The 24,646-nt window shown below is 38.5% G+C and overlaps 1 protein-coding gene across 3 annotated transcripts in view; it reads right to left on the minus strand.

Moving 5' to 3' along the window:
• Positions 1–1,754: 1,754 nt before the first annotated feature.
• The window catches only part of arhgap18 (Rho GTPase activating protein 18), a 28,151-nt gene continuing 5,259 nt past the window's right edge, over positions 1,755–24,646 (minus strand). Inside the window, exons 2-15 of one of the 3 annotated variants that reach the window (XM_048208201.1) lie at positions 20,240–20,454; positions 17,037–17,272; positions 12,433–12,490; positions 11,209–11,357; positions 10,503–10,668; positions 10,307–10,398; positions 9,397–9,474; positions 9,146–9,305; positions 5,207–5,289; positions 4,922–5,128; positions 4,650–4,796; positions 3,484–3,623; positions 3,323–3,378; positions 1,755–3,187 (exon numbers count right to left, since the gene is read on the minus strand). In XM_048208201.1, the coding sequence (XP_048064158.1) occupies positions 3,096–3,187; positions 3,323–3,378; positions 3,484–3,623; positions 4,650–4,796; positions 4,922–5,128; positions 5,207–5,289; positions 9,146–9,305; positions 9,397–9,474; positions 10,307–10,398; positions 10,503–10,668; positions 11,209–11,357; positions 12,433–12,490; positions 17,037–17,272; positions 20,240–20,454 (1,879 nt within the window). In that variant the 3' untranslated portion in view covers positions 1,755–3,095. Of the gene's footprint in view, positions 3,188–3,322; positions 3,379–3,483; positions 3,624–4,649; positions 4,797–4,921; positions 5,129–5,206; positions 5,290–9,145; positions 9,306–9,396; positions 9,475–10,306; positions 10,399–10,502; positions 10,669–11,208; positions 11,358–12,432; positions 12,494–17,036; positions 17,273–20,239; positions 20,455–24,646 lie in introns of all 3 variants that reach the window. The other 2 variants (XM_048208202.1, XM_048208200.1) reach the window with 2 other exon arrangements.

The raw sequence follows: 24,646 nt of genomic DNA on the forward strand, positions 1-24,646 counted from the left end.
TACCTCGGCATAGTTAAATAACAAGAGTTCAGTACATGGAAATGACATACAGTGAGTCTCAAACTCCATTGTTTCCTCCTTCTTATATAAATCTCATTTGTTTAAAAGACCTCCGAAAAACAGGCGAATCTCAGCATAACACTGACTGTTACGTAACAGTCGGGATCATTAATATGTACGCCCCCAATATTTGCATATGCCAGCTCATGTTCAAGGCATTACACAAGGGCAGCCAGTATTAACGTCTGGATCTGTGCACAGCTGAATCATCAGACTAGGTAAGCAAGCAAGAACAACAGCGAAAAATGGCAGATGGAGCAATAATAACTGACATGATCCATGATAACATGATATTTTTAGTGATATTTGTAAATTGTCTTTCTAAATGTTTCGTTAGCATGTTGCTAATGTACTGTTAAATTAGGTTAAAGTTACCATCGTTTATTACTGTATTCACGGAGACAAGAGCCGTCGCTATTTTCATTTTTAAACACTTGCAGTCTGTATAATTCATAAACACAACTTCATTCTTTATAAATCTCTCCAACAGTGTAGCATTAGCCGTTAGCCACGGAGCGCTATCAAACTCATTCAGAATCAGAAGTAAACAATATAACAGTATACAATACTCACATAATCCGACGCATGCATGACGAACACTTTGTAAAGATCCATTTGAGGGTTATATTAGCTGTGTAAACTTTGTTAAGGCACAGTTTAAGGCAAGCGCGAGCTCTGTGGGCGGAGAGCACGGGATTTAAAGGGGCCGCAGCATAAAATCGGCGTGTTTATAATGATGCCCCAAAATAGGCAGTTAAAAAAATTAATAAAAAAAAATCTTTGGGGTATTTTGAGCTGAAACTTCACAGACACATTCAGGGGACACCTTAGACTTATATTACATCTTTTAAAAACATAATCTAGGGCACCTTTAATGACATAAAACAAGGAACTGTAACAATATAAATGTGTCATAGTGGTACGCTGTTTGTTAACCACCATGACAGGAAAAAGCGCAGAAGAACAGACGATCTATGCATAGATATGTTTACATGTAATCTCTCAGCCAGTGCAGAAAGACATCAATAAAACAGCTTTAGAATGATCTCGTTTAGCTTTACATTCACCTCAGGTCAGTCATTTAGTGTCCACAGCATGTTAGTTCACTAGAGAAATGAACTCTAGAGGAGCATTTCACTACATATATGCACTTATATATTCATTATATTTACTTAATCTGTTAGTAATGTCTTATTCAATATATGTTTAAATAAATTTGTCATGAAAACAAGTTATGCACTGCAAAAAATGCTGTTCTTATTTAGAATTTTTGTCTTGTTTCTAGTCCAAATATCTAAAAATTCTTAGATCAAGAAGCATTTTCTTGACAAATAAAAATTATTTTCTTGTTTTTAGGAAAAATAAGTTAAAATGAGTTTTTCCTTAAAACAAGCAAAATAATCTGCCAATGGGGTAAGCAAAATATTCTTAATCCAAACTGAAAATAAGTTTATATATCTTATTTTTGGTTTGAAATAATATTTTGCTTACCCCATTGGCAGATTATTTTGCTTGTTTTAAGGAAAAACTCACTTAATTTTGACTTTTTTTTCCTAAAAACAAGAAAATAATTTTTATTTGTCAAGTAAACTTAACCAGTCCTTTGAGGAATGAGTAGACCAAAACATGTTACGATTCTTCTTCTCTACGCTACACAACATCACTGACCAGACCAGAGAATAAAACACACCGGACAGAGATGAATTACACATTTATTTACAAAAACATTTAGTGGTTATTTTAGAAGCATTAAAACATACAGCAACATTTTCGGCCATGTTCACAGTTTCCAGCACAATAAAAGCATGACATTAGACATAGATGTGGAAGTAAAAAAAAAAAAAAATCACACCTCAAAACTACTCATTTAAATGACATCTGCATGACTGTAATTAGCATCAGACAAGGTCAGTTTAAGTGCCAAGTGTTTCCCTCCATTGAAGTACTTTAGATGAGGTCTGTGTTGAACTGAGTTCTGTTGAATCCTACAATATCCTCTGACTTGCAGCAACATTTTTTCTCCAATATTGCAAAACAGGAATAAAAAAGTATATCCAAGATCCCTGGGAGTGGCTGAACAACTAATAAAGAGACATTTTATTGGCAGTGAGAGCTAAAGTAAGAGTGGGGAAATTATCATGTGACTGATTTAAAGTAGAGATTGCTACAATACTAAGAGATCACTCACATGAAATCAAAGGAAGAAATGTATGAAATGTAGGTGTACCTCAGTACTTCAATGATCTGAGACCATTTTTTCATGTGATATATATATATAAAAATTTAATATGAATGAGATTTGTGGCTATCTCACAAAATCTATAAAGAACATGTCCAGGTCATATTTCACCCTAAAAGAAATAAATTGTATATTGTCATTTTCTAAATATATATATATATATATATATAAGATCAACCATTCTTTGCACTGAGACATTTTTCATGACAATTAAGCATGTTCCCTGGTCCTCATTAACATAATGCAAAAGAATGCTTAATGCAGCGATAAAAACAATGTATTATTTAGTCTTTACAACAAGAATTAAAAAAAGATGCATTACAGATGCATGAGAAATTGAAGAGTAATGTGGTGAAAATAATACAAAAACAATGCAAATCTATCATTTGAAGTTCTTTTCTTCTGATATGAAATATGACCTGGACATTTTTTATGAGAATTTTGAGAAAACGTGAAAAATTAATGTCTGATTCTTGTACTAATCAAACAATCCGTCCTTCAAAAGCGATGAAATGTGATAAACCTGACTACATTTTGGCTTCTCGTACAAATGATGTACGTACAACTGCCACTCGAGCGTCTGATGGAAACCACGTTAGTGTAAGCTATGGTTTAGGATTCTGTCATGGGAGAGAGGTGCCGTTTGAGCAGCAGCGGAGGACGGGATGGACCGTACGCCTGAAGAGTTGAAATATATTCAGATTGTTCATGTTAGGCTCTGAATCCCAGTACTGCTGTCTTCCCTTTACTCGTGGTCTTTAAGGCACGTGGCGTGATTGGCATGTGTTGCTGTGGGTCAGTGCTGGACGGATTTAATGACCCACTCCGCACTGGGGTTGAGCTCCAGGAGAGCTTTGATGTACGTCTCTTCATCCAGACATCTCTCCTCTAGACAAACACAAACACACAGAAATGTTTTAAGAGTTTATCAGTTTGCATCGCTGGTCTTGCAGACGATTAGCTGATCAAGTTGATTGGTTAGTTGCCACATGCATTCAGTATTCAGGCTCATGAGATACTCACTGATGTTTCCTCCCATCTCATAGAGACACAGATCTTCTCTTTTCACTGACAGAGTCCTGTAACACACACCAAACCTTTCACATCACCACTACTTTACACTTTTCTGGTACCTGTAGATGTGTGTAAGTGTGTATTAAAGCTGCATGAGTGTGTCCGCTCACCTCTCCTGACTGAGGAAGCGTGTCAGAACATCTGAGGCCTTCAGATCCTCCGTCAGCTGTACGGCCATGGACACCATCGAGAACTGAGGGGCCTGAACCCGTATGAAGCCTCCATCAGCCTGAACACACACACATCTACACTACAGCCAAACACGTACCAGTAAAACACACTCTGTCCGGGGATTCCCTAGTGAGAAACTTGGACATTAACCCTGTAAAGCCTGAAAAACGGACTCATTTCATAAACCTTTAGACAAAATGTGTTTCAAGTATCGAATATGATACTTGATAATATGAAGGAAAAAACAGCTCAAACTGAGCAAAAATATGCAATTTGCTGCAGATGCTGATATTTATATGGACAAAAACTATGTTTGTCGTGTAAATCTGAGATCTTTATAACATTACAGCAGATACTTACATAAAATGCATATATCAATATCTGCCAATAATGTGTCTTAGTAAGATAATATTTAAATGCTTAGTTTTTTGATCAATCTCTAGTTTTAAAACATACAAAGATGATTGAGAGATGAACAAATAAACCTGATGATTATATTTGAATCTCATGATTTTTATAATAAATGATGTCTGGATAATCAAGTAAAGCTGCTTCAGTCCAGCTGAAATATTACTAACAATATCAAAGTTTAGTTAATAAAATCAGTGCAGATTTGACAGCAGAAAGACACGAGAAGCACGAGCTGAAGGATGTTCATACTATAAGACTTTTACTTGATAAAAGAGTCTAAACTATCAATCAGAGACTGAAGGACTGGAGGAGAATGTGTGTGACAGGTTTTTCAGATCATTTAGAAATACGAGTATCAATTATGAAACAGTAGCATTATAGGGTTAACCAATCAAATCATGTGTCTGTACCTGCAGGATGTATTTGGTGTTTAGAAACGACACACTTTGAGAGCCTGTCCGTGCAATTCTAATCATTTAAAATCAAACCGGCTCTGCATGCAGTTGTCCAGTGTGTCCACCGGGTGTCAGAGTGGAGCTGCTGCTGTTTCAGTCACTCACATTCTCAAACTCTGATTCACTCAGCTGGGTGGGAAACACTGACACACACACACATGACTGCAGATGTCTAGCCACACTTGGGTTTGATCCGTGCTTCAGTTCAGTGTAACGGACCGTGTGATCCGCTCTCTCACCTCAGTGTTCTTCTCCTGTTTGTCAGAGGCTCTCTCGCGGTCGTAGGCCATCTTCTTCAGTAGTTTTTTAACCGCTCTGTCTCGGTTCATCTTCCTCTGGTTCTCCATGTTATGCTTGCGCACCTGGTTCAGGATGAACTTGGGAATCTGAGACACAAAAAGACTCATTTGAGTTAGTCGGACATAACAAACGCAAGATATTCCACTTTCCAAGTCACTTCTCAAGTAAATGCATCTTGATTTATTCATCTGTGAGGCGTGAGGAGACGCACCGTCCAGAGGAGGTTCTGGTAGCGGATGAGCAGCCTGACGATGTTGGCGGTGCCGGCGGCCATGGCGAACTCCTGCTGCTCGCTGATCTTACTGCGGAAGCCCTTACACATGAAGATGTTGGGCGCCATCACCACTGCAACGTTGTTCAGGGTCATCTTATTCCTGTCCTTACGGTCGATCACTCTCTGGAAGAACTCCATCAGAGCCTGGAAGACACGGAAACGAGGTGAAGTGATGTGAACGTGGAACAGAGTCACATGAGGTGTGAGCGCGCGCTGTCGTACCTTGAGAGTGTCTCTGTTGGGTTCAGGCAGCAGGAGCACCAGCAGATTGAGAGCCTGGAGCTGCTGTTTCTTAGTGGGCAGCTCTGCTCAGACACAAACACCATCACAACAATCAATTACAACACAGATCACACGTAAAAATTGTAAAAAGAAGTTTACAGTTATATACCGTTAGCAAACAGGATCTGCGATTCAGACGCTTGTTACAATAGATTGCTTTAAAGCAGCAGATTTACAGTATTAAATGTGAAAATCAGCTTCAGTTTCTACTATAAAGCGACATCTGACCTCGACGGACTGAACAGAAGAAGATTTGCACCTCAAAGAGGGTGGAGCCTCAGAGCCACACCCACCTATTGCATCACCACCACGGACCAATGGGAGTTCGAAGGTGTTTACCAGTCAGAGCGAACTTTTTCGCTTTGGTTACTTCCTGGTTTTGGTTAAGCCAGCTCGGGCGTTTCCGGTGAACTGTTAGCTGTCATTCTGTACATCGACAGAAAACCATCAATGGTGGACTTTTTAAATGTTGTATTTATATTTTAATGCATTATCACACTTGCCTAATTTGCCAATAAACCAGTTTTATTGATTGCAACAAAGACGAAGCTAATGGGAACGTCTGAATAAGAAACAGTGTCTGTAATTAACATTTTTCCAGCACTTCAAATGTTATTTTAATGTGATGACCACAAACATTATTTGTTCATCCTTCTGAGATTGTCCCCATTTGTAGATGTAGGAAATCCAACATTTGATAAAAACACTTTTATTTAAAAAATAAAAAAGACATTACCATTATAACCATCAGATGGCAGCAGAGGAGCATTTAGTGGCTCATATCAGCCATTTCCTGTAATATTGTTTCACTCAGTTTCACTTTTGAATAAATATTAAACATTATAAAATCACTAGGTTTAAAAATACATTTAGTCAAGGTGAATTATGAACAGAGTTCCCACTCTAAGCCAAATTCCCTGACTTTCACTGGCTAAAAAGCTGAATTTCCATGACCTATAATGAACGGGAGACCAAAATCAGCCTCAGACAGTATTTTGAATCCATCCATTTGCAAGCTTTATTTACTTGTTCACAGACGTTTTTAGTGCAAAACCAAGTTAAACACTCATACACACTACTTTTTTTGCGCTTTTACCCATTAAATGCACTTTCATATTTTTCTGTACTATTTAAAAAGAAATTAATTAATAGTTTTTATGCTTTCAGGGGTTAAACGCTTTAGAGGACTTTCTGTTTCTCATCAAGTTCATCATTCAGTCTTTTGATTTCTTCACATTTAGTTTTTGCAGGCCGTCTTAGACTGTAAGACTTAGACTTTTGACTCTAGGCTATTTCTGTAAATGTCTGAAATAAATAATTAGTAATGTTGGTAGTTTATCCAATGTGCATTTATTAATTTATTCATATTTATTCATTCTATCATGGTGAATAAACGAAGGTAACGGCTTCGCATGACCAATTTGAAAATTCTGTGCGACTGCCACTAGGGGGCGAAATGTGACAATCGTGCAGTGAAAAGGCGGCTTATTGTGTCCTAACCAGACTTGATAAAGCTACAAGATGACAAAATCAATCATAAATCACAGCCAATCATAACAGCGTGTGGGCGGGCTCTGTTCGCAGCTAAACAGGAAAACCAAACTAAACTAAACAAAATTAAACCATATATTCAAAATACAGTGACTGATACAATCTTTGTCATGAAATACACTTGTTTGAGCTTTGCTTAATATTAAAATGGTTTGAGCTTGAATATCATTTTGCATGACTATAATAGCCACGGAAACAAGGAAACAAGAACGTTCAAGCTGTAAGTAATAAATACTTTTCTTTGTGCATTCATGTCCTTGTTCCCTCTCTGTGACCTGAACTATCAGCTGCAAAATCCCAGAAATATAGAAACCAAAAACAGAACCCTGCAGTCGTGGTTAGGACAGTCCAAAGCTCTTGAAATTCACATTTTCCTGCATGTTTACAGGTGACTGCGTTTGACTTAAGCTGACGAGCGGGAAGGGAATAAAATGCTGCTGAATAATAGTCTAACCATAACAATACGCAAAACACATGAAAACTCAATAAAAAATGCGGTACAAAAAAATTACATTTTGATAAATGGAAACTAAAATTTAAAGTGACAAACAAAAATTATGTACAAAAAAAAAAAAAAATAGAATTCCCTGACTTTCAATGTCTGGAATAGATCTTTAAAATTCCAGAAATTCCATGACCTCACAACATCTCATGAAAAACAATAACTTTTCTGCTTTATAATCGCAAGATCAATGATTTTGGCACACTTGTGAAAACTCAGTGCACAATAAATCTTCCATTTACAGTGAGTTGACTGCACTAAAGTGTGAAACTAATGGTTGAACTGAATGTTGCTGAGGAGGAACTGAGAGACACGTCTTTTTATGTCATCTTATGTTTGAATAACTAAATTAACGCTAGGCCTGACTATTTAAGTGACTATATTCTGATTATAAACGAAGTATTACACTATTGATGCTGTTAAAGACAATGAAAAGATACTGCCACACCAACAAGTGACATTTCACCAGAAGTTTTCCAGCTGGCTTAAATGATTGAGAAAGTTCCTAAGAACGTTCCGTGTATATGGTCAAGTATTTCGGAGCATTAAAGGTGCCCTCGAATGAAAAATTGAATTTATCTTGGCATAGTTGAATAACAAGAGTTCAGTACATGGAAATGACATACAGTGAGTCTCAAACTCCATTGTTTCCTCCTTCTTATATAAATCTCATTTGTTTAAAAGACCTCTGAAGAACAGGCGAATCTCAACATAACACCGACTGTTACGTAACAGTCTGGATCATTAATATGTACGCCCCCAATATTTGCATATGCCAGCTCATGTTCAAGGCATTACACAAGGCATTAGACAAGTATTAACGTCTGGATCTGTGCACAGCTGAATCATCAGACTAGGTAAGCAAGCAAGAACAATAGCGAAAAATGGCAGATGGAGCAATAATAACTGACATGATCCATGATATCATGATATTTTTAGTGATATTTGTAAATTGTCTTTCTAAATGTTTCGTTAGCATGTTGCTAATGTACTGTTAAATGTGGTTAAAGTTACCATCGTTTCTTACTGTATTCACGGAGACAAGAGCCGTCGCTATTTTCATTATTAAACACTTGCAGTCTGTATAATTCATAAACACAACTTCATTCTTTATAAATCTCTCCAACAGTGTGTAATGTTAGCTTTAGCCACGCAGCATAGCCTCAAACTCATTCATAATCAGAAGTAAACAATATAACAGTATACTATACTCACATAATCCGATGCATGCATGACGAACACTTTGTAAAGATCCATTTTGAGGGTTATATTAGCAGTGTAAACTTTAAGGCACTGTTTAAGGCAAGCGCGAGCTCTGTGGGCGGAGAGCACGGGATTTAAAGGGGCCGCAGCATAAATCGGCGCGTTTATAATGATGCCCCAAAATAGGCAGTTAAAAAAATTAATAAAAACAAATCTATGGGGTATTTTGAGCTGAAACTTCACAGACACATTCAGGGGACACCTTAGACTTATATTACATCTTTTAAAAACATAATCTAGGGCACCTTTAAAGGGATAGTTCACCCAAAAATTATTATAATTTTTTTACTAAGAACCATTACACCCCTAAAACACACACAGCGTCACGTGAGGTCGCTCCCGCTCATACGTCATTATGCGACAGGAAGCTTGTGCTCCAGACTGTCGTGAACGCGCTCAAAACCGTTTGGCAAGGCTGATTAGAGGTAATCATGCTGTAAATGGGTGAGTAAATGAAGAGCTAATGTTAATTTTTGAGTGAATTATCCCTTTAAGCTTCACCATACAGAGTTATGCCGCACACAGAGCGAAGCGTCCGAGCCGTGTCCTGGTGTGGGACTCACTCAGCACAGAGATGAAGGCGTTGAAGTATTCGACGGTCAGCAGAGGGTACGGCAGCTCCCTGATGAACAGCTTCAGCAGACTCGCGGCGTCGTGCTGTTTGAGACTCTCCCATGGAAACATGCCTTCATAAAACTTGTGCTCCAGTTCGTGGCAGACTGCCTGGGAAACACACACCAATAAATAGGTTACAATGACGTAATGACTACAGAAATAACACGCGCGAGCATCAGCGGCAGCGCGGCGGTCTGACCTTGACTCTGGTGGCGGCTCCAGGTATCCGGAGAACACCCTCTGTGTCCAAACCCTGCTCCTCGATGTGGGAGATCAGCTGAAAAACAAGAGTTTAAAGTCATTCTCACTCTTCTGGAGCTCAGTCACATACAGTATGTACACTACCGTTCGAAGGTTTGGGGTCAGAAAGATGTTTAATGTTCTCTTCTACTCACCAATGCAGCACAGGATCACACATTTAGAGAAATATTATTACTAGGGCTGTCAAAATTAATGTGTTAACACATTTGATTTTCAGTTTAACGTTTAAAATTATTTAATAACACAATTCATCCTTGAAACATTCAGATTATAGAAAAATTACATTTTGATAAATGGAAACTAAAATTTAAAGTGACAAACAAAAATCCCTGATATTCCATGACTTGGACAAAAAAAAAAAACACAGAATTCCCTGACTTTCAATGTCTGGAATAGACCTTTAAAATTCCATGATATTCCAGAAATTCCATGACCTCACAAAATCTCATGAAAAACAATAACTTTTCTTGCGAATGGCTCATATCAGCCATTTCCTGTAATATTTTTTCACTTTTGAATAAATATTAAACATTATAAAATCACTAGATTTAAAAAACATTTAGTCAAGGTGAAGTATGAAATACAAAATCTCATGAAAAACAACTTTTCTTGCGAATGAATTACACAGAAAGCAAAAACTCTCGCTTTATAATCGCAAGATCACACTTGTGAAAACACATTTGTAAAGTGCACAATAAATCTTCCATTTACAGTGAGTTGACTGCACTAAAGTGTGAAACTGAATGTTGATGAGGAGGAACTGAGAGACACGTCTCTCGTTACGAACGCCCCTGACGCCTCTCGACTAGTTTGTTTGTTTGGTTATAGTTATATCTCTGCTCACTTACACGCTGCAGTATGAGAGGCACTTTGGCTCCTGGCATCCTCCGTTGGTCCTGATCCAGCAGCGTAGAGAGAGGAACACCGAACAAACCCGACTCTACGGATGACAGAGCAATATTTATGATTCAGTTGCATGTCAAGCATTTGTCTCCAGCATGTTCATGTGTGAACTAAATGGCCACAGATATCAGAGGCACTGACCTTTCACTTTGACCCTGAGAGCTTTATGGGCCTTCACCTCGATCCCACACGTGTCGAACAGAGCACTCATCTCAATGAGGACCAGTCTGCGAACTTTCTTCATGTCCTCAGCGGAGAGATCGCCCACTTTTGTCTGTCCGGTCTTATCCTGAGACACTCTGAAATCCTGCGAAAGACGAGCAACAGAATGAGCAAATGAAAGGATTCGGTGGACGCACAGCGCTGTGGCTGGTTGCCAGGGGGTTGCTAGGGTATTCGCAGTGGTTCTGCTATAATATTCTGAGGCCGGATTCACCAAACATTCTCAAGAATAAAACTCTTTTATTTGTTAATGTCCCAAAAACATTTATTAAGAATGTTCTAAATGTCATTTTCTTCTTAAAGACTAAACAAGACCGAAATGAGAAAATACTGGAACATTTATTAGTCTCAGTTAATGGCAATCTCAATGCTGTTAGGAATGCAGTTCCACAGACTGACCAGCAGAGGTCACTTTTACTCAATAAAACATGAGTGGTTGTTCACTAATGCTTTAAATCTTTCTTTTGACATTTTTGCAATCTAATATATAAACACTGACATTTGCTTTATCCTCAAGCAACCAATCAGAGTGAGCTGCACTGGTTCAGTACACACACACACACACACACACACACACACACACACACACACACACGAGTGAGCGCTCAGACTGCGCTGGACTCACGGGTAACCTGTCGTCGGCTTCGCTCTGGGGCTGGGTAACCTTTAACCCTTCTTTGTAGATAAGCGCTTGCTCGGAGAACGATACCTCCAGGTTAATGTCCGTCTCGGCATCAGCTCCGCCCCCCGGAGCGTCAGGCCCCGCCCCGTTACCTAACCAAACGATAAACACACAATAACATTCCATGCTGTGAAACTATGACCAACATTTATGGTCACAAACACACAGTTGTGCTGGTGTACTTCAGTGACCTCACATCACTCTCTGCTGATTAAACTAAATCAGGCTAGTCAAAGTCCAGCAATCATGGGCGCCATTATTTGGCAGGTACTACAAGCGCACGACTTTTCACACTATGATGATGTCCTGATGGGTTAAAGACTCTTTGATTTCAGCGACGTTTCACATGTAAATGTGAAAGAGTGCTGCATTTAACCCTGTGTTATGAGCAAAGCAGTGTCAAAACAGCACTGGAACGTCACGGCGAGTTGTTTAGCAACAGACAACCAATCATTAACTAAAACAGTGTCTCATGTGCTATTTTCAGATGTTCACATGCTCTGTTTAATTTCAGCAGTGATGTGAAACGCCTTCGGTGATGAATATAAATGTCATTAAAGTTCTAGAAAAACTTTTGAATTTGCTGCTTCTGTTTTTGTTGTAGTATGTTTCAGTGGATTTAAGCATCATTTTCCATAGATGGTGTCCTCAACTGATGCTAAACGGTTAAATAAGAACATTGACCCAATGTTTGCAAATGTACAGTGTGAAATCTCAAAACCTGACAACCAGGATTGATTACTAACCCAGGGTAAAGTATGAACACTGTAAAACAAGATAGCCCAGCACTAAAAATGACTTTCAAAATTCTCATACGCTTACGGGAAATGACTTTACAACACCTCTATCGTGTTCATTTCCACTGGTCTATAGTTGACTATCATTTACATTCAGAAAAATGAGGCTGTATCTCTACAGGAGTGTATGATTAGACAGCATCATGTGAGGACGCTGACAGACGCATTTTATATGAAGCAAAATGTTTCATTTTAGTGGCGCTGAATGTTACATTTCTTTAAAGAATAAAAGGAGTGGACATTCCAGCATTTTCCTCTGTGTGTTGGTGTCTTTGCCATTTCGATTTGCTCTGCCTTGCAGTTAAACGCTGAATGTTAAATGCATTTTGAGGAATGCCATAAAACACAAGCTTCAACTCATGACACATACCCAGTCCTTCCACTTCCAGTTTACTGCTCCCACTTCTTTCTGTGGATTCCGCCTCATCCTGCTTTGTCAGAAAGAGTGAGGAACAAGAGAAAGAAGCAAACTGTTAGCATGTGTGGTGAATAAATTAACACTGAACCACACACATACACATTGCACAAAACATGATCCCAGGGGAGAGTGTGATGTTACGTTAAAAACAAATTCATTCAGTGCCATTCATCAATATGTGTGCAATACAGACAGAGACCCCACTGAAATCTGGAAATCTTTCAGATTCTGCATTTTTAGGTGACTAATCCAGTGTCAGTAAATCAGTGACACTAATCATGTGACTCTTTCTATCAGAGGTTGGAGCAAGTCACAAGTCCCGTACATCAAGTCTCGAGTCACACAAACCAAGAAAGTCAAGTCCTGCTAGGAGTACCAAATAACACAAACAAGTATAGTTTATATTTGCCACAATCTATTTATTTATATACATTCACAATAATAATTAATAATAATTTATTATAATACTTAATATAATTATAATTATAAGAAGGAGGTAAAAACAGATGACTGGTAAATGCACAGGTGTGATGCATAAACATTAATTATATTAGTTTTACAGTAAATGTCATATTGTTAGGTTTATGTTTGTATTTTCTTGTTTTCCGTGTGCCTTTATTCTTTATGTGCCCACTTCTCATTTGTTGTCATAGTTACACATTGTTTGATTGATTAGCCCCACCTGTCTCTTGTTTTCTTTCAGTCAACTTGTGTGTATACATTAGGGTTTTAAACTTTTTGACTATTTTTCAAATAAAAGATTTCCTGTATTACAAAATGGATGAACTTTTACTTAAAAACAATAAAAAAGGCCCCAATACCTCTAAGTTTAAAAAAAAATTTACAACCATATAACAAACGTTACTGCTTATAACTAATTAGCACTTCCTAAAACTTTCTATAACTGTTTAGAGCTTTCTGGAATTTTCTAGAACAATCCATATATCCATATTATATATATATATATATATATATATATATATATATATATATATATATATATATATATATATATATACACACATATGAGAGGGACAGAGAGAGAGGGAGCTTTATGAGCAAACAACTCATACTACCTTGCAGAAGAACAAGGCTATCTGGACCAATAATATAGTGAGATTTCAGCAATCACATAGAAGAAGAGGAAGTTAAATTTCTCCTCCTCCAAATTGCACCTTTCTTGGAGCTAGGATACAGGAAATCTTTTGTTTGAAAAACAGTCAAAAAGTATACATAAAAAGTATACAACCCTAGTATACATAGTCCTCAGTTTGAGTCAATCTTTGTCTGTTCTCGGCACTGTTTAGTTGGATTGCTATTCTCCTGAGTTTTCCTGTTTTCCTGAGCTCCTGTGTTTGTTATTTTAACCTAAGTTGTGAATAGAATTGACTGCTGCAAATAGATCCTGCAAATACTCTAATTACTGCAACCAACACTTACAGAAAAACAGACCCAAAAGATGGATCTAGCAGCAGTTTTTTCCCCCTCCCTCTCACAAGAAGGCTGTCCATTGGAAGACTATGTGGAGGAGTTCCTCGTGCTCAGCCACCTGGTGTCCTGGAGCAATGGTATATTGAAGATCTGTGTTTAGGGTAGATGACCACTTTTTCCGATTGCTGCCAGCAGGAGCTATGCTGGCACAGTTCATAGATTATGCATTGTGGCTGGGTGGCTTATCATTCACTGTGAGCAAAATGAAAGAGGAGGAGGACTTTCCCAGTCAACCACAACCTCCTCAGCCTATGTCCACCATCCTGCCATTATCAATCATCGTCCCAGTGATCTCCCACCTACCTCTGAACTCCTGAACTCCACACACCCACCACAATCCCAGAGCCAGTGCCAAAGCCCGTTAAGGACCTCAAGCCTGAGCCCACCGCAGACCCAGAGCCTGCCAAGTCTGACCAGGTGTGTGAGCCGGCCCCAATGTCAGTCCTGGAGCTCGAGCCTGAGCCAGTGTTCGATCCAGAGCTCAAACCTGCACTCGCTACGTGCATGAACTACAAGCCAGAGCCCTCCACAGTCCCGGAGCCAAAGCCTGCCAAGTCGGACCAGGTGTGTGAGCTGGAATCAACGTTCATCTGTGAGGGAGCGCTGGTGGAGTTGGACATTATAAAGCAGAGTTCCGTTCTTCCTCCCAGCACTAAATTTGATTCCTCCCCATGTGTTTTCCATACACTCTTCAGCCCCTCGGCTCCTCCTTCATTGACTCTTCCCAGCTGCTTGGATCCTCCTTGGGCTTCCGGATCTTTAGCTCCACCCTTTTGTGCTGATCCCCTAGCTCCACCTCAGGCCTCCGAGTCCTGGACTCCTTCTCGGCCTGTCGCCCCATTGGCTCCACACTTCCTCGTCTCCACCATGGTCCGTCATCCCTCAGGCTTCCGCCAGACTCCCTCGTCCCTCCAGCTCCACCTTGGACAGTCATCACCCTGGTTGCGCCACGGACTTCAGGGCCTCCGGTTACACCTCATCCCTCCACTCCTTTGGCTCCACCTTTGTCCTCACTCCCACTGGCTCCACCCAGGTCTGCCGAGCCCGTGTCCACCTCGGCCACACAAGCCTGTGGTTCGGCCTCAGTCATCCTTGGTCTTTACCTCCACGGCTCCACCTGGGTTCTCCTCTCCAGGCTCCACCTCAGTTGGGCAGGCTCCTGGCTCCTCCCTTTATCTCTTCTGCCGTGGGTCTTTGTCTTGAAACTGCTCTGGGTCACTCCCTGGCTCCTCCCTCCATCGTCTCCACCCTGGTCCTTCCTTTGGTTGACTCCCCCATGGACTCTTCCATTTTCTCTAACAGACCTTTTTCTGTATTTGTCCCACCACTAAGGTAGTTTCTGTTTATGGTGCGAGGATGCACCTTCTGGGTAATGTTATGTTTGGTTTATTCTTGTATTTTCTTGTTTTCCATGTGCCTTTGTTCCAACTTCTCATTTATTATCATTGTTTGATAGATTAGTTCCACCTGTTCCACAAGTCCAAGACGAGTCTCGAGTCATTGGTTCTCAAGTCAAAGTCATTTTCATCATTTAGTCAAGCAAGTCACAAGTCCTTAAATTTGCTACTCGAGTCAGACTCCACTCAAGTCATGTGACGCTAGTCCCCCACCTCTGCTTTCTTTAGACAGTCAAATGTTCTTGATGCTGTGTGGATCTTCTCAGATCAAGCTGGAGAACATGATCATCAGGCTTTGTTCTTGTAGCTTCATTCTCACATTCACTCAATTTTTTCACCAGTTTCTGTCTTCACCATATATGTTTTTGTTTGTTTGGTTCATTTCCAGTGTTGCTTCTGCTTCAGTGAATACATCTGACTGCATTTGTGGTCATGCTTAGTGAAGTAAATGTACAAGACGTTTTCATGCACTGTTTCCATTACTTTATAAATCGATTATTTAATGCAGCGTTCAGCAGAAACATAAATCACCGCTTATGGCTTTCCTTAATAAACCACTCAAAATGGCACAGTAAATGACATTGGTGATTTATCGCAGATCCATCAAACTGGAATTTTCTCAGTTAGTCATTACACTGTTCTGAAATGTTCATTAACAGGGAACTACTGTGTAATTGGTGACAGTGTTAACAGCCTGTAAAAAAATGTCAGAAAGCTCCAGTCATTAGTTGGATGTCCTGCATGAACTTCCTACTGAAGCTTTATCACATTGCAATGCTTTAAACCATTTTTGACTGTTCTTTAATAACCACAGGACAGCGACACACACTGATCTGTATTAGTTTACCGATTCAAATTTGTCTCTTATTACATTCATCCCAGTCAAGCAAATCATTGTTTGGTAACTTGTTTATGCATCTAACAGAGATGAAAAAGCTCTTCATCATTTACACTGGTGCAAGTTCAGTTTTTCTTCTCTTTAGAAGGTCTATGTTTAAAAGAATTGTCAATCCATCTTAAGGGGGTCCTATTCTACTTTTTTACATGTTCATCTTTCTTTAGAGTGTAATGTTGCTGTTTGATCATCAAAAAGTTCCTCCAAAGTCCCTCCAGCAGGAGTTCTTCTCTATATCAGTGTCAGTGTTTCTGAACTCCATCAGTTTTCTTCAAAATATTCCTCATTTAAATAATTAATACGCAGAATAAAGGGGCGGGGCCTGGTTGAGTTAGTTAGTAGTGTGATGAAACTGGCGGTTATGGTAAGGGGCGGGACAAACACCAATCACAACACACTGCTCCAGCCGAACAATCAGAGCGCATTGTGCTTTTCAGAAGGAGGGGCTTCATAGAGACAGGAACTAAACAGAGCGTTACTGACAGACTGGGAAGAGAGGAGCTGCAACAATGGAGAATATGAGGAAAATAATCAACATTCAAGCAGGAAAACCTGCTCTGGTAGAGCCCAAAAACAACTTTGTACTTTTATATACTGAGGGATGAAATTACTTTCTCTTGTAATTGATGCTGTTCATTAAGCTAAATTACACTGAAACTGTAATGCACGTGTTCATACATCTTTGTTCTACACGTATGGTCATTCATACACACATGACCTGCTGTATTTGGGGCAGGAAAAGCATTAATGTGTGGCATTCTGTGATGACTTACTTTACTTTGTGAATCAGGTGATGGTTTAAAGATCTCTCGGACATCTGGGACACTATACGGTTTGTTCCGCTTGCGCAGCGTCTGTTTGAGCGTTTCCACGCGCCTCTCCACGGCGGCCGCTTGCGTTCGGGTCAGAGTAGACAGCAGCACGATGCTGTCCTCGCCTCCTGAAGCGGATTCGTCGAACAGCGTCGCTAGCCCCGCCTCCATCAGCCACGCCTCCTCCTGCTCACCCTCTGCAGAACAGAACATGAAGATATGAAGATAAGCCTGGACATTTCTGACACTCGCCGTCAGCTGATCTGAGGCCATCCAAGATGGTTTTATTTTCATCAGTGATTTAAAACCTCGTTATAAATCAGACATTATAAATGACATATGTGTCATGATGTGTTATTTTCATCACAGCCGTGGTGAGGAGGAAGGCGTTAATTCAGCTCTGACAGGAAACAGAAATATCTTCCTCTTCCGCTAACTTAGACGCTCACAGGAGTTGAGGAAGTCACAGTTAGCCGTTCCTTTAGGGACCAAACAATTCCTGCAGATGTCATGACCGATCTGTGTCTGTGGTTTTTATTGTGGGTTCTTCCTGTAAGTTAAGCCTATTGTCTTTAAACATGGTGGAATATAAACATACACTGCCTTGTGCAATGTGTTTAGATTAAAAAAATTTAAAAACGTGGAAAATATTAAACACTTTGCTTAATGCTGGTACAATATTATATGTGTTAAATCATGACAAATCAAACACATTTTAGAAAAATTAAAACTTTGTGGTGTAAAAGTCTCCTAAGAGCCCACTCTGCAGACAACATGCAAGACTTTTCTCTAAGAAATTATTATTTATTTAAAGGTAAAAGTGAATGTAAGACATGCAATATGAAGTTTAACACTTAAGGATCAGGATTCAGTATTCACGCGGACCGTCCGGATCGAGCGGAGCGGTGTGTGCCAGGAGTCTGGCAGAAGTGTGAGTGCAAGTCATGTTTTAATCTTGCTTCGCATGGCATGCTGAACTCAGCAGAAAATATGTTGAAAATGTACAAGAAACCCATTTGTCATCACAATCTTCTGCAATAAAGGCTTTTACATGGAGCAACTAAAATAATGTTGTGAATGACTCACCAATGGCTTAAAAACAGCTGTAAGTCATACAGAGACAGGCCCACCAACACTTCCTATTCAGACTGAACCCACAGCAGGGTCTTTCCATGTCAAATAAAAATAATCATTCCTGAAACCTTCCTGGCTCAAATTTTTGATTTTACAAACATAAATGATGATAAAAAAAATATATTAAATGCATGAATGATTATTGAATATACTATTTTGTAGAGGAGGGTCAAAATATCAATTTTCACCTGAGATTTGGAGTCAGATTACAGGGAGGTAAAAATAACATTAGAATCATTATTTTATTTTTACACACAGATTGGTAGGTTTATTAGTCAAATCTGTTGACTTTTGCAAACTTTGTTGCATTAAATGTCAATGGTGACAGTTCAAAATGGAAAATTTTCCCCCAAGTCTGCATACCTATAACTCAAGAAGTATTAAAGATATCTTAATATCCTTTTAGATTTTGGTTTTTAATAAACTTTTTTTTTTAGTATGTTGATTTTTAAGGCCCTGTATGGTTAAATCCCAGAGATATGGGTATCGCAATGCGGCTCCATGAGTAAATTGTTGAACTTTACCCATTTTCAATGGTCGGAAACCAAATGTGGGTCACTTTGCATACATCTGATACTTATTGTATTTAGAGAGGAATGTCTGAAGAACAAATATATAATATAAATAAATATATAATATAAATATGTTACAAGTGAAAATGTGCAGAAAACTGTCACTGTTGGCATTTAATGCAACAAAAATAGCTAAAGTCAACAGATTTTACTAATAGACCTACCAATCTCTGTGTAAAAATTAAATAATGATGCTGCTATCTTTCTAAAGTCATTTTTACACCCCTGTAAATTGCCTCCAAATCTCAGGTGAAAATCTCGACAAAATAATGGATTACTCAGTACATATTCATCCATTACATTTAATATTTTGGTTTTCTTCTTCATTTATGCATGACTTTCACCAGAAAAGAAATGATCAAAATCAAAAATTTTCAGTACTATTATCATTTACTAAAACTAAATTGTCATTACTTGAAATAAAATAAACATGAACTAAATGAAATAAAATATAACTTAAACTTGTTTTATTTCAGCTAGTTGCTAAGGCAACATTTTTCATATACATTTAAATTTGAAGTACTAAAACAACTAAAACTAAATAAATGAATATTATTATATAATAAATAAATATTAAATAATAAGTAGTATATCAGTGATCGTAAAGCAACACTGGTTTATAGCTGCGGGTTCTGTGTTGATTAATTATCATTTGAATTTAAATGCGATAGTCCTCCTCATGTAATTAGATTCAATAGCTGTGCTTTCCATCCAAAGTTGAGAATTTAACTTATGTGCAAAATTTGAAAAGTGCATAAAACATCTGTGAATAAAGCAGCGTTTCCATCCTATGTGTTCAAGAGAACAAATCTTCACTTCCTGATAAACTGGCACTAAATATCAGTAATAAAAATGGAAGTTGCTGCAGTAGGAGAAGCCACTGTATTTAATAATTTTAGTATGTAATAAATTACTTGCACCTCAGAGTGCGCAGACTAAATGCAATAAACACAGTCATGTTATCTTGCTTTCGGAGACGGATGGCTGCTGTTTGGGAACGCAGTCGTGTGAGAGAGTTCTGGGAGGGAATTGACGACAGACTTTGGCTCAGGCATTTCAGAACAACCAAAACAACATTTCAGATGCTTTTCAACGAGATCGGTCCACTGATTAGTCCAGTTATGCCGTCCCATCACAAAGTCACATGACTTTTTTGATGTGCATCAAGGGATTTATTCGTAGTTTATGTGCATGTCTTCTTTTATCTGACTCATTTGAGCGCATTATATTTAGAATTTATGCATTTACGATATCCCAAAATGCACATAAAAATAGGTGGATGGAAACACGACTAGTGACGATATGGTTGGTCATAATTCTTAACACAGTATAGCTCATCCGCATTAACAATTATATAATATCATTAACGCAAGTATTCAATGCAATAACCCATTAGCTCCGCAGCCGAAACACCGTCTCTGTTCACTCTCAAGTGTACTGCAGCTGTAGTGCACTCACCGTCAGCCACCTTCAGCTGCACGTCCTCCTGCGTCTCTGCGTCTCCACTGCGCTGGATGATCTCTACCTCTTTGAAGTAGTCCACCATGACCTGCTCGTCCAGAGAGTCCTGGGAGCTGCAGCGCTGGTACGGGGCCTTACCCGAGCCGGAGCCTGACCCCGGAGCCGCCACGGGGCCTTTGGACCTCTGAACATTGTACTGACCGGTTTTGCGGCTGCATCAACACAGAGAGAGACAGAGATGTCAAACAAACCAAATCATCATATAATAGGGGTGTAACAGTACATGTATTCATCCCAAACCATCACAAATACAGTCAGTCACAGGTGATTCACACTCCAGTCCAGAAGGGGGCGCGTGCAGTAATGCAATGCTGTTTGCTAACACCACAACAAGAAAAAGTGCGAGAAGAACAGACAATCTATGCATAGATATGTTAACGTGTAATCTCTCCGCAGAAAGACATCAATAAAACAGCTGGAGAATAATATCTCTCGTAGCGTTACATCTACCTCAGGCAAGTCATTCAGTGTCCGCAGCATGTTGGTTCACTAGAGAAATGAACTCTAGAGGAGAATTTCACTAAATATATGCACTTATATATTAATTAAATTAACTTTACCTGTTAGTAATGTCTTAATTAATAGTCTTAATAGTTCAGGCAGACAAAAAGACAACAGCAGGGCTTCACACTTTAGTTTGGGGACCAATTTTCAATATTAACTAGTTGTTTATCATCATGCATATTACTAGGATATTGGCTGTGTATTGGTACTTATAAAGCACATATTAATGCCTTATTCTGCATGATCATATTCTACATCCCTTAATCCTAAACTTAACAACTACCTTACTATTAATAATAAGCAGTAATTAGGAGTTTATTGAGGCAAAAGTCATAGATATTAGTGAGAATTGGACCATAAAACTGAAGTGTGACCATAACGTTTTTTACAATGTGATTATTATATGGCTCCTCCGGTTCAAATGATCTTTTTGCGAAGCAAAGTTTGCACTAGGGCTTCAACTAATGATTGTTTTGATAATAAATCAATTAATCTGTCCATTATTTCTTCAATTAATTTGATGACCGTCCATAGAACTGTAATGTGCGTGACTGATGTTTTCCAAGCACAGCGAAGTCGTGATTAATCGATAATCAAATTCGATGACGATTATTATCCATTTTATTGATTAGTTGTTGCATTCCTAAATTGCATGACTTTTTAACTATGTAAAAGCAAGAAAACTGCTTCAGATTTCATTTATGAATGTGTGTGATCTTTTAGATCATGCTGAGAACATTGAAAGTGGAAACGGTGCGAGAAACCTTGACTAGCATTGCACTAGTCTACAGAAGTGTGGAATATGACTCTTTGAGTCTTTTCTTCTCATTGGATGAATGACACAGCAGGAATGAAGAGCTCCCGCTGCTTATCCTGCCAACGGGATCAAGACAGGAAGTCCCAAAAACAAGGAAATAAAGATGCTATTGTGAGGCTGATTGTTTGCCTGTTTTCTGGGGCAGGACACGCACAGCTCTGAGTTTATTCAGGATCAGGATGAACGTATAAATAAAAGCTCAGCACTCTTCACCGCTGCTGCACACGAGAGCTACTTGATGTCGGCAAGCAGTTTTCTGGTTCATATCAGGCTTGTATCCAAAGATTACAGTACACCGAGGATGCAATGAGGGCAGTCGCTCTTGCTCCTCTGGAAAACGGTGACCAAGCAGAAAGTAACTCTCCAGTTTCTGGGTCACGGCTGCTTTAAGTCTGAACCTGCAACGTTCGTGGCAGAGGTCCTGCATCATTTGATTTCTGTCAAACATTTACTCTTTAACAAATCCTACTTCTTCTTCACGCTGGTTGAGGTGATTTGCATTTGCGGCTAATAGTGACGTCTGAAATAATTCATTTCAAATACACGGATCTTGAATGAGAGGGGGAAAATCCACGACCTTTCCTCGGTCATAAACGCTGACGTTCATGGTTTAGCTATTAACCCAGGGTTGGAGTTGTGGGGAACTGGGGGAGTGAGCTCTTCTCTCAGTGGACTCTACATGCTAAAGGTCAGGTAGAAATGACTGAAACGCTGCAGATGAAGAAAGAGAAAGAGGACGAAAGGGTCAAGCGTCACCGTGTTTCTTGTTTTGCATACACAAACAAAGAGGCAGTCTATAGCAGACAAAACACTAACACATTGTGTGTCCTCACAGCGCTGTACGTGTGAATCAGGACAGACTGATGGTGGTTCGAGTCGAGTCCAGAGGCCAGAAGCAATGCAGGAGTATAAGCTGTTGCTATGACGACCGAGAGTGTACCTGTGGAATGTGGCTGCTTGGAGACCGTGTTAAAACATGTGCTTTCATGATGAACTGCTGAGATCTGTTCAAATCACACTTAACTTGAATAATGTGATGCGTTTCAAAGTGAAGAAAATGGGATATAATGCAGGATGGGTCTTCGATTTAAATCAATATTGCATATACAGGTTAAACTGACTTGTGTTCCCACTTTTTGGGGGTGTTATTTTTATCTCCTTTTTAAGTTATAAGGGAATTTGTATCAATAATACTTGAACGAATACAGTACATAAGTCAAACATCAGAGTTTACAGTACTCAAATCAATTAAACTAATATTACAATGGTCATACATTTCTAATTTTCCATCTGTTATGTCATTTTGTGTTCATATTATTTATATTTAGTATGCATGCATGCACTAATATCACTCTAAAAAATGCTGGGTTAAAAACAACCCAAGTTGGGTTGAAAATGGACAAACCCAGCGAATTGGGTTGTTTTAACCCAGCGGTTGGGTTAAATGTTTGCCCAACCTGCTGGGTAGTTTTATTTAAACCAACTATTGTTTAAAAATTGCTATATGGCTAGCTTAAAATGAACCCGCAGTATCATTATTTCTGTATTACAATCATTCAGATCATCACAGAAGTACTGGATTTATAAGTTTATAGTTCAGATATAAACACTGATGTCTACAGTAGTGATCAAAATTAAAGTAAATCGTTACACCAGTAGGTGGCGACAAGTGACTGAAATACATTAAAAAAAAATGTATTTGTCAATAGGTTTGTTCGAGATGCACGACAATGTACCGCATGAGCGATTCAAAAGCATAAGCAGTCGTTTACGCTCCAATCACTTCTTGAGGTACTTTGAAGTCATACGGCGATCGGTCTGCGCAGTGCCGATGCATCTCAGACAAGCCTATTGAATCACTGATTCAAGAGATTCATTCAAAAACGTTGATTCATCCAGTAATGAAACAAGTGAAGTCTTTATGAGTGAGTCATCGGCTGTGTTTAATTCCACTTTTAGACATACACCCGCAAACTTCCCTGAGGACTTCCTCTCTTATATATATATATATATATATATATATATATATATATATATATATATATATATATATATATATATATATATATATATACACACATACAGTACAGTCCAAAAGTTTGGAACCACTAAGATTTTTAATGTTTTATAAAGAAGTTTCGTCTGCTCACCAAGGCTACATTTATTTAATTAAAAATACAGTAAAAAACAGTAATATTGTGAAATATTATTACAATTTAAAATAACTGTTTTCTATTTGAATATATTTGACAAAGTAAATTTATTCCTGTGATCAAAGCTGAATTTTCAGCATCATTACTCCAGTCTTCAGTGTCACATGATCCTTCAGAAATCATTCTGAATATGCTGATCTGCTGCTCAATAAACATTTAATGTGTACAATTGTACAAAATATTTGTGTACAATATTTTTTTTTCAGGATTATTTGATGAATAGAAAGTTCAAAAGAACAGTGTTTATCTGAAATCTAATCTTTTGTAACATTATAAATGTCTTTACTGCCACTTTTGATTGATTTAATGCATCCTTGCTGAATAAAAGTATTCATTTCTTTAATTTCTTTTCAAAAAAATAAAAATAAAAATTCTTACTGACCCCAAACTTTTGAACGGTAGTGTATAATGCTACAGAAGCTTTGTATTTCAGATAAATGCTGTTCTTTTGAACTTTCTATTCATCAAGGAATCCTGAAAAAAAAAGTACACAACTGTTTTCAACATTGAAAATAATCATAAATGTTTCTTGAGCAGCAGATCAGCATATCAGAATGATTTCTGAAGGATCATGTGACACTGAAGACTGGAGTAATGATGCTGAAAATTCAGCTTTGATCACAGGAATAAATTTCTTTGTCAAATATATTCAAATAGAAAACAGTTATTTTAAATTGTAATAATATTTCACAATATTACTGTTTTTTACTGTATTTTTAATTAAATAAATGTAGCCTTGGTGAGCAGACGAAACTTCTTTTAAAAACATTAAAAATCTTAGTGGTTCCAAACTTTTGGACTGTACTGTAT

This window comes from Megalobrama amblycephala, linkage group LG11 (assembly GCF_018812025.1).
Source record: "Megalobrama amblycephala isolate DHTTF-2021 linkage group LG11, ASM1881202v1, whole genome shotgun sequence".
Lineage (NCBI taxonomy): Eukaryota > Metazoa > Chordata > Actinopteri > Cypriniformes > Xenocyprididae > Megalobrama > Megalobrama amblycephala.